At 50.4% G+C, this 12,510-nt stretch overlaps 3 protein-coding genes across 3 annotated transcripts; 2 read left to right on the top strand and 1 right to left on the bottom strand.

Moving 5' to 3' along the window:
• Window positions 1-2,021: 2,021 nt before the first annotated feature.
• BDV37DRAFT_190293 (putative ubiquinone biosynthesis monooxgenase (Coq6)) lies at window positions 2,022-3,777 on the top strand. The gene is made up of 2 exons (XM_032079650.1): window positions 2,022-2,205; window positions 2,277-3,777. The coding sequence occupies exons 1-2, from the start codon at window positions 2,034-2,036 to the stop codon at window positions 3,635-3,637; spliced, it is 1,533 nt and encodes a 510-aa protein (XP_031945483.1). The 5' UTR covers window positions 2,022-2,033; the 3' UTR covers window positions 3,638-3,777.
• Window positions 3,778-3,917: 140 nt separating this feature from the next.
• On the bottom strand, window positions 3,918-5,638 carry BDV37DRAFT_268591 (histidine--tRNA ligase; the record flags this gene model as incomplete). Its single annotated transcript, XM_032084210.1, has 3 exons — window positions 3,918-4,205; window positions 4,297-4,722; window positions 4,781-5,638. The coding sequence occupies 3 exons, from the start codon at window positions 5,636-5,638 to the stop codon at window positions 3,918-3,920; spliced, it is 1,572 nt and encodes a 523-aa protein (XP_031945482.1).
• Window positions 5,639-11,090: 5,452 nt separating this feature from the next.
• Window positions 11,091-12,343, top strand: BDV37DRAFT_279110 (GATA transcription factor LreB; the record flags this gene model as incomplete). The annotated part of the gene is made up of 2 exons (XM_032086260.1): window positions 11,091-12,231; window positions 12,300-12,343. 2 exons carry the CDS (start codon window positions 11,091-11,093, stop codon window positions 12,341-12,343), a joined length of 1,185 nt encoding a protein of 394 aa, XP_031945481.1.
• Window positions 12,344-12,510: the final 167 nt, after the last annotated feature.

Below are 12,510 nucleotides of genomic sequence, written 5' to 3'. Positions count from 1 at the left end.
TCCCTCGCAGGAGGGGTTTTTTTGGGTGGTGGATTCAATCTATATATAGCATCCACTAGACCTATTTGCATCACGCCCTTGTTTTCAACGCGATATCTTACATTTCTTACTCAGAAAGTACTAACTATCACTATCACTTCTGCTGTAGAACATGGGTGCTATTTATAACCCGGTGGCACATTCTTCAACTGAGGGGTTGCACAAAGGGGTTTGTTTCAGCCTTCTCTGCAGATGGCATTCTTGGGCTAGAGTACATGCTAATGTTTCGTACATGCCCGGGGGTGTGTTTCCACAAATGATTCCATCCCATCAGGATAACCCCAACTAAAGACCCCCCTTTGACAGCCCAGTAAGACGCACAATGCCTTTTATTCAGTGAATGACAGCTCCACCAGTCTCGTGCCACTTCTACCTCAAGATCCTCTAGGTTTCGGGCGATATGCAGTCAGCCCCAACCCAATTGATATCCGTGGTAGCTATCCAACGTAAGCTCGCTTCGATGTGGTGATGTTTGCAGTAGTGGTGCATCTTGAGATAGCCGGTCTAGAAAGGTATAGCACATACATACATACATACATACAATTAGCTCCAACTGAATGGAAATGATCGGTCATACTTCTGGAGGGATGTGGTTGCCAAGAAATATAGATGTAACGTACTCCATTTTGATACAATCGGCCAGGGCACCTGCAACGCTCTTTTATAGCTCGTTTTGATATAATCATCCGTGGTTTTGCTTATTTTCCGAAGCATATGTCAGGAATGGGTTCATAGGAGGGGAACATGGCGTCGCGCCGGGATAGATGTCCAGGTGGCAGACGGTTACAGTGGCCTTGTCCTGCCGGAGTTTGTCAATGTATGTTGGACCTCATTGATGCGGGAGAGATTACATCTTCAGGGAGGGAAGCCGATCTTACTTGAGTGTCGTGGAGGGGTATGATCGACACTGGATGTAGTCATTTAGGGTTGAGCGAAGGTACCGTTAATCATGTCTTGGATTTACTTTGTACTATATAGTGCTATCAACAAGAATGTCATGACCCAATTCTATATTAGCTGACCCTGTGACAGGATTTAATAACACCGAATTGTCAAGCCACTTGACGATCAAAATATACTCGAATTTTAAGACGGTTACTATGTGTAGGACACTAAATACCCATCTTCGTTGATGAATTGCAGTAGAAGACATACAGCAGCAATATCCACCAGTCATGGCCCAGGAGTTTTGCAAAATTACCCCAGATAAAGGCGATTGATAAAACTAAGAAGTTGTCAAAAGATTGAATAGGACCAGTTCACAGTAATGAGTTCATTCTACCAGGCATAAAGCGGCTGTGGGCATGCTCATTGTTGTGTAGCTGACGTTTGTGGTGTTCTAGGAAATCAATACACAATTTTGACACTAACGGATCTATAAAGCGACACTGAAAGCCTGTGCACGTTGTCTGAAATTGCAATAGTGCACTTGTTTGACTTGGCAGGCATATTATCACTCGGTTCCGCATTTGGTTTCAGGAGATGAGAAGTAAGATAAGGTGTCCAGATATGTCAATACCTGATATCGTGACTTCTTATACTACTCCATAGCTGCTAAGCTAATGGGAATGTCGTCATATTCTTTCTTCATAGAATTTGAAAACGATAACTGATCCGATATGCCATAAGATTCGTGCATATACCGCCTAGTCAGGGCAGGCAGAATGTTTTCTTCAGGCAGGCGGTACACCGGAAGCCACTGAACCCTAGATATGTTCGTTGCATCCCACTATATCAGGAGCCCGGTCATAAATGAGCCTGTATGTGCTATTAGCTGTATATTCATGCGTTATAGGCTGGTAGTATGCCGTATACAGTAATTAGGCATAGATATCGATTTCCAACATGGTGAAAGATTATCTCTGCGCATTAGAGATGTGCCATCTGTAGAAAGATTTCTGTTTGCGTTGTTTGCACATCGTCACCCCATATCGCCGACTGCCTTCTCCGAACATCCAACTTTATTGTTTCCTGAACCTAGACGCATATCCATCATGCGGCCAATTACTCGGTCGGCACTCCGACCTTATGTTTGCCCCTCTTGTCGGTCTGGCCGCTTTGTGGGCCGTAGAAGATTTGGGTCCAAGCCGGACCAGGCCCCCGATGTCTACGATGTGGTGTGTGTCGGAGGTGGTCCAGCAGGTCTAGGGTTACTGGCAGCTTTGCGTAAGGCATTCTTTACAAACTCTTTCCAATTCACTCAGATCGGCGCGCGGAAGACTAATGTATATCTATAGGTGCTTCTCCCTTAACATCAAAGCTCAGGGTAGCCCTCGTCGAGACCCAGGATCTCCAAAAAGCTCGCGCCTGGAACCTCGATTCACAGCAATTCTCGAACAGAGTCAGCAGCCTAACGCCCTCTTCCGTGTCGTTCCTGCAGAAGATCGGTGCCTGGGAACACCTTGACACCGACCGAGCTCAAGAATACCAGGAGATGCAAGTATGGGACGGCGAAACAGATTCGCGCATAACTTTCGACTGGTCCGCGGATTCATCCCCATTCGAAAATCTTCCCACAGTCGCGACAATGACGGAAAACGCCAATCTCGTCCGCGGACTTCTGTCGCGCATCGCAGCATCTGGAGACGAGAATGTCTCAATCTTCTCGAACACAACCGTCTCATCTATCGAAAACGGTACGGACCACCCGGACGGACCGGACCTATCAGCCTGGCCCGTTCTCTCCCTCGCTCCAACCGGCGCAGCACAATCGCAACCCCCGACTCGGATCGCCGCAAGACTACTAGTCGGTGCGGACGGTATCAACAGCCCTGTCCGCCGGTTCGCCGACATCGCAACCCAGGGCTGGGACTATAACCGCCACGGCGTCGTCGCGACTCTTTCCCTTGCCGACCCGGATCAGGTCGCATTCCCTATCGGCACGAGAACCGCCTACCAGCGCTTCCTGCCCTCCCTCGGAGGCCCGGTTGCTTTGCTACCACTCCCCAACAACCACGCAACGCTAGTGTGGTCCACCACGGTAGAAAACGCCGCCTATCTCAAGTCTCTTTCCCCGAAAGCGTTCATCGCCATGGTTAACGCTGCATTCCGTCTCCCTATGACCGACCTCAAGTACATGATGCGCATGGAGCGCCCAGCGACCTCTGCATCGGACTACGAGGATTCACACGAGAGTGAACTGACTTGGCGTTTGCAACATACCCCGCCAGCCTCCCACGTCCCGCCCATGGTCAACGGCGTGCAGGAGGGCAGTGTGGCCTCTTTCCCTCTACGCTTCCGACATGCATCAACCTACATCTCGCCGCGCGTTGCTTTAGTCGGCGATGCCGCCCATGTGATCCACCCGCTCGCTGGACAAGGCCTCAACCTTGGAATGGGCGATGTGGCGTCCCTCTCCAAGACGATCGAATACGCTGTCGACCATGGAATGGATATCGGTGATATTCTTTCTCTAGAGAGATACACCGCCGAACGATGGGCTGTTAATGCTAAGATCGGGGGTGTCTGTGATATGGTGCACAAGCTTTACAATGTTCCGGGCCAGGGGCCTGTTGCATGGGGTCGCAGTCTGGGTTTGGAGATCATTGATCGGTTGCCTTTTGTTAAGGGATTCTTGATGAAGAATGCTGAGGGTTGATTGAGCGGTTGAGGGGCCCTCACTGTATCTTTCACTACTCCCTTTTAGTCATCTGTCTCCCTCCTGTGTATTACCTATATCTCAAATATGACCTTGTATAGAATCTATCATACGAGGCCAAGCCTGCAATATGTACATTATTCTGAATGAAAAAAAAAACTCTTGAAACACTCCTAAAGACATTCTACTTTGCATCTTACGAGCCCCAAACAAGGAGTAAACATTGTAATCCAAATCGGGTATTGTCATTTCCTTTTTTTCATCTTCTTGTTTTGTAAATCTAGTTTGTCGAAGCACCAACATTGAGGCCCTCGAGCTGTTGTGTGACAGCGGACGCTTGATCCTGCCTCCTCGCCAAACGGGCGTTTACCTCGGCGGGGAGAGTAGCGAGATCCACCAGCACACCTTCCTTCTCAGGGTGGCCTTCCTCGAGACCCATCTCCTTGACGCGGACTTTGCCTTGGGCGAGTTCGTCCTCACCCAAAATGACGGCGAAGGGGACGCCGCCTTGTTCGGCGGCCTTGAATTGTTGTGGGAGCTTGGGCTTAACCTTGTAAGAGAACTCGGCCTGTTGGAAAAGTTAGTCTGCGCTTTCTTTTTTTCTTTTTTTCTTTTTTTTGTTTTAGGCTCAACAAGCCAAATCGAGAACCGGGGCTTACCTTGATACCGGCGTTCCACAGAGTCTGGCAAACGTTCATGCGCTCCTTCAGCATGCCGGTGAAGCCCTTGCCGCCGAAGGCCATGACGAAAACGTCGACTTCGCTGTTGCGCAGAGCCTGGGCGCTCTGTTCACGCTCGAGGCGGGCCTTGGTGATGGAGAAGATACGGTCGACACCGAATGAGACACCAACACAGGGGATCTGGGCCTTGGGTAAGAACATGCCGACCAAGTTGTCGTAGCGGCCACCAGCGGCAACACTTCCTACTCCCAGAGTGGGGTCATTTGATCTGTCATCGTCGTCGGCATTGCCGCCCTTGGACTTGCTCTTCTTGGATGACTTCTGTGGTTTCTCCGCCTCGGCAGCAGAGGATGAAACGGCGGGTGCGGAGCCTTCGGTGACGACTTCGTAGATGACACCGGTGTACTGTCAACCGATTAGTAAAAATGTGACCAAGGTAGATATGAGAAAAGAAGAAACGAACATAATCTAAGCCACGAGCAAGACTCATATCGAAAGAGATACGGTCGAGGACGCCGAAAGCCTCCAAGTAGTCCATAAGCAGACCCATATCCTCCAGACCAGCCTTGGCGGAGGCATTCGCCAGAAGAGCCTCATCCTTCAACAGAGTCTCCAGAAGGTCCCGTGTACCCTTCTTGACAACATATGTTTCAATCTTGTCCGCAACGGCGCCGTCAAGGCCCTTCTCCTCGACCATCTCCTTCCGGACATCGGCCCAGGGCATCTTGTCCAGCTTGTCCACCGCGCTAGAAATCGGGCGGATCTTTTCTGCTGGCACGCCACACACCTCGAAGACACCATCCAAGATCTTCCGGTGGTTGATCTTGATGCTATAACGACCCTGCCATCCAAGCCCCTCGAACACTTCGGTGACGATCTTGAGGACCTCGGCATCGGGGACCATCGGGTCGAAGGTACCAGCGACATCGAAGTCACACTGATAGAACTCCCTCATGCGACCCTTGCTGACGGCGGGCTGATCCCGTCGATACACCTTGGCAATGTGGTAGCGCTTCATGCTGCGCACGTCGGGGTTCATGGCGAGCCAACGGGCAAAGGGAACGGTCAAATCGTAGCGGAGGGAGCAGATCTCACCACCCTGGTCCTGCAGGTCGTAGATGAGCTTGGAGTCCTCGCCATATTTTCCGGCGAGAATCTCGCGCAGCTCGAAGACGGGGGTGTCCAGCGCGGTGCCGCCGTGACGCTTGAAGACATCGGCAATGGTGGTGAAGATGCGATCGCGGAGGAGGGCATCGGACCCAGACCAATCCTTGGTGCCCTTAGGGGTCTTGAGGTTGAAGTTGATCTTTTCCTTACCCATCGTGTCTACCGAGCGCGACTCACTGAGGTTGGAGGAGGAGGAAGACGAAGAAGAGTGGCGGTAGTGGGGGATGGTGGGGTCGTGAGTCCTACTAGTACTAAGAATATTAATCTTCTGGATTGTTGGGCGGACGGCCGCTGTCGCTGTCAGGGCCCGACGACGGAGGCTGACGACTCCCGGGGTGGCAATTGCTCGTCGTGCTGAGCGCAGAAGGCCGGATGAGAGAGTGGTCTTCATCCAAGACGGTGGGAATGTACTTTCGAAGCAATTCCTATCGCATGAGTCAAGTCGACTTTCTGGTTCCGAGCCTGTGATTGGACCCTTTGCTTTGCTGTTTCTGTTTTTCTTTGAACGTGACGACTGGATCGGGTATGTTTCGCCGCCTCCGATGCCGTTCTCTATTAGGAAGTTAGGGCTCAGACTCAGGGCAAGTCACATGGCGCATGAAGGTATCTCTCGATTAATTCCAGGTAAATATAAATACATAGCATCTAAAAAATAGTCAAGTGAAGTTCATTTCACGCCCTAGTAGATGCCCACTCATGATCAGTTATGATCACTCCGCCAACCAAGATCCCCTTACACCACCGCAATCCACCCCCTCGGTCCAGTCCGGTGAGAATTACATAACCTGCAATCCATTAGCATGAGAGTCCCCCCAAAAGAGATTGGGAACGCTGCCTACCTCTGCGATGGACTGTCTCTCGATGATCGACTTCTGCTTCTCATTTCGAGACACCCGGTAGTAGTAATCGCTAAAGTCTCCGCACTGCATATACCGCAGGAATTCCTCGTCGTGCGTGATCACAATGAGCTGGAAATTACTCTGCGCCTGACGGGTGCGAATGATATCATGGAGGGACTCGGCCAAGGACCGGATATTGTCCCGGTCAAGATTCGTCGTCGGCTCGTCCAGCGCGATGAGGCCGCAGTTGACCCCAAAGCATTCGGCGAGAGCCAAGCGAATAATGATACTTGCGAGCACCTTTTGTCCCGCACTGCAGCGTCCACGCATGTCCATTTCCGCACCCTGCTTGACCATGCAGACTCGGTAGTTATAAGACTGGTTACCCTTGGCATTTTCATTATCGGAGCGGATAAGGATAGTATCAACGTCAGTGCCTCGGTACGTCTTCTGCCAGAGTTCTCCGATAATGGCATTGATCTCCTCCATCTTTAAGCCATGGTATTTCATGATGGCTTTATCCAGGGCTCCTCCGTAGCGAGCCAAGTCATCCACCGCCGCTTTAGTAGTCTCCACCTTGATGTGTGCTTCCTTGTATTTGGACGCCGCATCTTTATAGTCCGTGTTCCAGTCGGCGAGAAGCTGCATCAGTTGATCGTCTTTAGATTTCATCTCACCCATCCTGCCGGCTTGCTTTGCAGCGAGTGCGTTATGTTCGCGGGTCCGACGTTCTGACTCGTCTTTGAACCGACTCCGATCAACCTCTGCGTTCTGGGCTGCTAACTGTTCGATCTCCTGTGTGACCTCATCAAGCGCCCTATTTGCTTGACGATACGTGAGATTATCCGCATATTGACGCTTGGTGTTCTCGCTATCCTTCAGCTGGGAAGATATCTTGTTGATCTCTTTCGTGATATCCGCCTGTTCGGCTTCGAGCTGGCCAATCTGCTTCTCGATTTGCTCGAGTTCGCGCTTACTGCGTTCCAGTTGAGTCGGACCTCCCCGTTCATTATATGCATCAATCTCTTCGTTTGCCAGCTCTAGCTGATGTACACTTTCCGACATCTGAGAGATGGTTTGTTGCAGGTCTCTTTCGCGTGCCTCGGCCCGCTGGCTAATATCATCGTACTTAGCCTGGACCTTGAGAAGCTCAGGGGTCAAATCCTCAATATCCCTATCAGCTTTTGCGATTGCTTCTCGTTGTTGGTTGTTGAGATTTTTGTATTCTTCAATACGAGTGAGCAGGTCGGACTTTCTTTCTAATTGGAATTTCGCATTGTCGAGATTACTCTTCACATCTCTTAGTTGCAATTCCAGATTGTTGATCTCCGACTGTGTCTGCTCTTTGTCATGTGTGAGCTTCGACAGATTCTTCTTCAAAGCCCTGGACTTTTCACCAATCGCCGCTATCTCATCTTGAATATCCTCGAGCGTGCGTGCAGAGGTAGTATCCTGCTGTTTAGAGGAAAGGTCTTGTATCTGGGAACGGATGGACTTCAATTCACCATCATACCGGACGATCGTGTTAACCGTTTTGGAGAGAGCTTCGACATCTCTTTTCTTTTCAGTTTTTTCGCTGACAATCTTGTCGCGATCCTCCAACTGGTTGAGAAGCTCATCACGCTGTAATACGTATTGTTCCTCTTCCTTTTCCAGCTCCGGGATTTCCGTCTGCTGAAGACGGGACCATGTATCGTAAGAACTGCTGGCTGCGCGTGCAGCCTCAAGGTCCTCTTCTAAGTTCTTCACATCTTCGTCATCGGCATCTCTTTTAGCCTTCTTAACCAAATTTTCCAATTTGTTTCTGAAGGTCTGCAGCTCGGCATCATTCTTGAAGCCTCGATGGCACAGCCTACATACCTTCGACTGTTTTACAGTTTCCAGACAAGTTGCCATATACTCACCGATTCCAGCATATTGCTCAGCATCCTTTCTCGCAATATCAAGCTGTGCTTGTCGTTGCTTGAGAACTTCGGGAAATTCCTCGGGTTCGTCATTGATAGCTTCACGGATCTCCTCGATGCATTCTTTTAGCGTCTTCTGTCGTTGCCCTAAAATCTTCTTGGCATTCTTAAGTCTGAATTCCACTTGTTCTAGTTCCCTGCTGACGCCGTCTCGTTCGTTTTCAGCGCGCGACACCTGCTTGGATTCTTCTTCCAGTACATTATGGAATTCCTGCTCCAGAGTATCAGGTTTCCAGTCTTGGCTGACGAGTTTAGAGAGACGTTCGCCGTGAGCGCCCTGCATAGTTTCCAGGCTGCGCTCCCGCTCCTTAAATTCCTTCTTTAGATGATCCAATCGTGCCAAGTCACCGGCCCGTTTAGTCGCATCGATGAGTTCCGAGTTCAAGCGCGAACTTTCATCTTCAAGGCCTCGGATCTCAGAATTGATGTCATGGATTTCTTTGTCCCACGAAGCAGATTTTGCTCGCTCCTTAGCTTGACCCAGGTGCGACTGAATGTCTTCAATGTTGGCTTCAAGCGCCGCTTGGACACCTTCATCCACGTTGATTTCATTAAGCTTTCCTTGATAGGTGGTCGACTCCTTGTCATTCGCAGCTATCTGACGCTTAGCAGCATTCTTGGTTTCCTGCAATGCCGACTTTTGCTGTGCAATATCGTTCAGAGCCGTTTGCACTTCGTGCAGTTCGCCTTGTGCCTCCCGCTTGACCCGCTCGAGGGTCTGGTTCTGATCTTTCAGTAACTTTCTGACCTTCCTCATGAATTCATCGACATCACCCTGGTCCTGAATGTTGTCAAATCCCCGAATATTGTTGCTACGTGCGATTTCTTTGGTCATCCTTTGTCTCCGTTCAACCTGCCGCTCAAAATTGGCTTTGTCATGCTCAAACTTGCCGTATTCTGCTTGTTTGACACCTAGCTTTTGCCGCGTCCGCTCTATCTGCTCTTTGATCTCCATGTAGTTCTCCTTTTGAGCCTCTTCTTGCTGTTCATACTGAAGCTGCTTGGACTCGAACTGCTCCAGATTTGACTGTAACCATTCGTCCGAATCGTCAAGCTCGACGAGGTGTCTTTTCAAATTATCAATCGTTGATTGAATACTTTTTGCCTCAATACGCTTTCCTTCTAGAGTACCAAGGACTTGGGCGTAGCTTTCCGACTCTCGCCATGCTTTATCGGCTAGCTCAGCAACACGTCGCATCTCCTGAGAAAGCTGATGTGTCTCATCACGTAAGGCTTCAATCTCTTCTTGTAGCTTAATCGATCGCTTTTCTGCTCGGTCCGCTTTCTCCTTGTCCTCCTTAGCGTGTTGTTCCATGATCTTGTATTTGGCAAGTTCTTCGTTCTGCTTCTTCCTCAGAGCTTTGATATTGTCAATAGCCTTTGTGTACTTCATCGCTTCAAAGATCTCGTCGAACTTTTTCTTCAGAACTGAAGGTTCACTCATAGGCCACAAGCTCTCGTCTTGGTGGCAGAAAATCACAGAATCTAAGATGGCCTTGGAGACCCCGAGGTACTGAGGCATGATCTGATCCAGCTCCGCAACTCTCGACGAGATAGCTGTCCTTTCACCATCTTTGATCATCAGCAGCTGGCCTTCTAGCGTCTTCTGCTGCCGGGTAGTTTTCTTCACGGTAAGTTGTAGACTCCGTGTAGATACCATCTTCGCACCCGATGTGCCCTTGAACGACAGCTTCACTTGAGCCAAGACCTCTTTCTCCCCACATAGCTTCGGGTCATGGATGAAGGCACCGCCCTTGCTGTTTGGCGGGAGGTCGCCGGTGGTGGCGTATTTGAGACATTCGATAATCGTCTAAGGTCCGATTAGTGGAAGTGTTGCTGCTTCAGTTGGTCTGGATATTCCCGTACTGTCTTTCCTGATCCATTGTATCCGACGATCAACGTAAGAGGGGTGTGGAACTGGATGGTTTCGCTGCGGGTGTTGTCGAAGGAGCGAACTCTAAAGCAAGGAAAACAATGAATCAGCGATCGGTGACGAGAATCCTTCGGGAAATATTCTTACCCCAGAATTGAAAGCTTATCTATCTTCGCTGGTATGGGTCAGTATATTAGATTCATCGCCCCGCAGTCGATCGCCGCACCACTTACACCTGCTCGTTTGTCAGTGCAAGACGGGGGACAGGACCACAACACCCGACTCACATCTTGAGGGTGACGCGTAACCACACGTGGGGAAATAGACGTTGGGCTAGAAGGACGAGGTCCCCCGTTTATCCTTTAAATGACCTCGTTCTTCCTAAGTGCCCTGGAGATAGTACTGCACGACCAGCGTCTTCGGGGACTTCGGAGAAGCAGGTCAGCGTTCGGCACTTGATGCTGCGCGTCACGGGCACTAAGAGCTGACGCGGGGAAGCGGCGCGCGATCACGTGGTGGCGATACCAACTAAAGTCGGGAATTAAATTGAATTTAGGAAGTACTTTTGACAGATGTCAAGCCGCCCGTCATGTGCTCAGGTACTATACTCTCTTACCCACAATAGGAAATGATGGCTCTCGTACATATAGCCAAAGGGCGTCAGCTGGTTGGTACCAATTGAATCCTTATCATTGCCTGGGACCCCTGAGTGCCAGCAGTGGACGAGAAGTGTCGGTCCTGTTGAACGGTGGACCATATCTCATTGGCGCGGCGAGTGGGCCCTCCGGCATCGTTATACAGCACCGGAATTGACAGCTCTATCGCAGCCTTAGTGGCTCGTGTATCTTGCAATCCCACGGTGGCCATTCCTCATGTCCGAGAGAATATTTCCTCTCCGCAAAAACATCGTTGGTTTCCCTGGTGCCAACGATGGATTGGACCGCTGCCGAACACGAGAGTGGGGTAACGCAGAATCATCAGCACAGAATGCAGGCCGAGGATCATGATTCTTTTACAAGAGATGTTCAAAAACTTCCACTACCGCCGGCCGGCATTGCGGGCGCGCAGGCCTCATCCGACCCGGCAGATGAACAGGGCTGGCCGCAGCGTGTGTTGACCGAGATGAAAGATATGCTACTACTTCTCGGCCCCGATGGCATGATCTTATATGCATCGCCATCTTGCAAGTCCATCACCGGCTACGACGCAAACCAACTACAGCAGAACGCTTTGGAGCGCTTTATACACAATGATGATAGGACTATGTTTGCCGAGGAGATCAAAGAGTGTATCACGACGACTCGTCCAGTGTTTTGCCATTTCCGGTTTCGCAAGAAAGACAACAATAGCAATACATCTTGTCTCTTGGAGGCACATGGTCACCCGCATATGGAAATGTCCAAACCGAACGACGGTTCCGAAAACCCAGATCAGGATTGCATTGGCGTTTTTCTTCTGTGCCGACCTTATCCCACGCGGGGCTCTCAGCTGATCGACTCATTTCTGGAGCATAAAATCGAGAACGTGCGACTCAACCGGCGCATAGCACAGCTAAGGCAGGAAGAAGAGGAAGAAGACTTGGCATCAGGGCAACAGTTTTATGCAGGCGACTCCACGGGCGATTCCTCCTCCCGCCACAATTCCCATTCAGGCCGATCCAATTCCAATCTGTCATCGTTCCGCGAAACCACTGGGTCTGGTGAGGAGAACGAGTCATCTGATACACTCACAAACGATGATCCCGACTCCCGGTCGTACCTGGAGAATGCTGCCGACAGACTTGCCCAAGCGGAGGACATGTCTCATATCGAGGGAATCGAGATGCTGACGGGTCTACACTACGGTGATGGTGAACGTTCCCAGGGGCTTAGCACTGGCGTTCGCCAGGGTCGCCTCATCCACTATGATATGGAATCTGCCAAGCTAGACCAGCAGGCCCGCGTCATTCCGGACGGCGATCGAAAGAAAAGACAGAAGGGTGAATATATGTGTACCGATTGCGGAACCTCAGACTCTCCTGAGTGGAGAAAAGGACCTGAGGGACCCAAGACTCTGTGTAATGCATGCGGATGTAAGTTGCCAGTCCATGCACCCTTTCTTCCTCTTCATCGCAAGTATCCAGACTAATGGCATATCCAGTACGCTGGGCCAAAAAGGAAAAGAAACGACAAGATAAAGTTTAGCCACCACCACTACGTGGAATCGGCAATACCTGTAACATTGTACTCCTCGTTCCTGCATTGCGAAACATGTTCCTGCGGCGATACCCCCTGCATTTTGCTCCGTCCTACTATTTATTTTTCGTGAGCAATGTATATCCCGGCGTTGTTCGATGGTGACGGCAAATTCT

The sequence above is a fragment of the Aspergillus pseudonomiae genome (assembly GCF_009193645.1).
Source record: "Aspergillus pseudonomiae strain CBS 119388 unplaced genomic scaffold BDV37scaffold_7, whole genome shotgun sequence".
Taxonomy (NCBI): domain Eukaryota; kingdom Fungi; phylum Ascomycota; class Eurotiomycetes; order Eurotiales; family Aspergillaceae; genus Aspergillus; species Aspergillus pseudonomiae.
The sequence above is the reverse complement of the archived record's forward strand: the minus strand, read 5'-3'. Positions and strand labels throughout refer to the sequence as shown.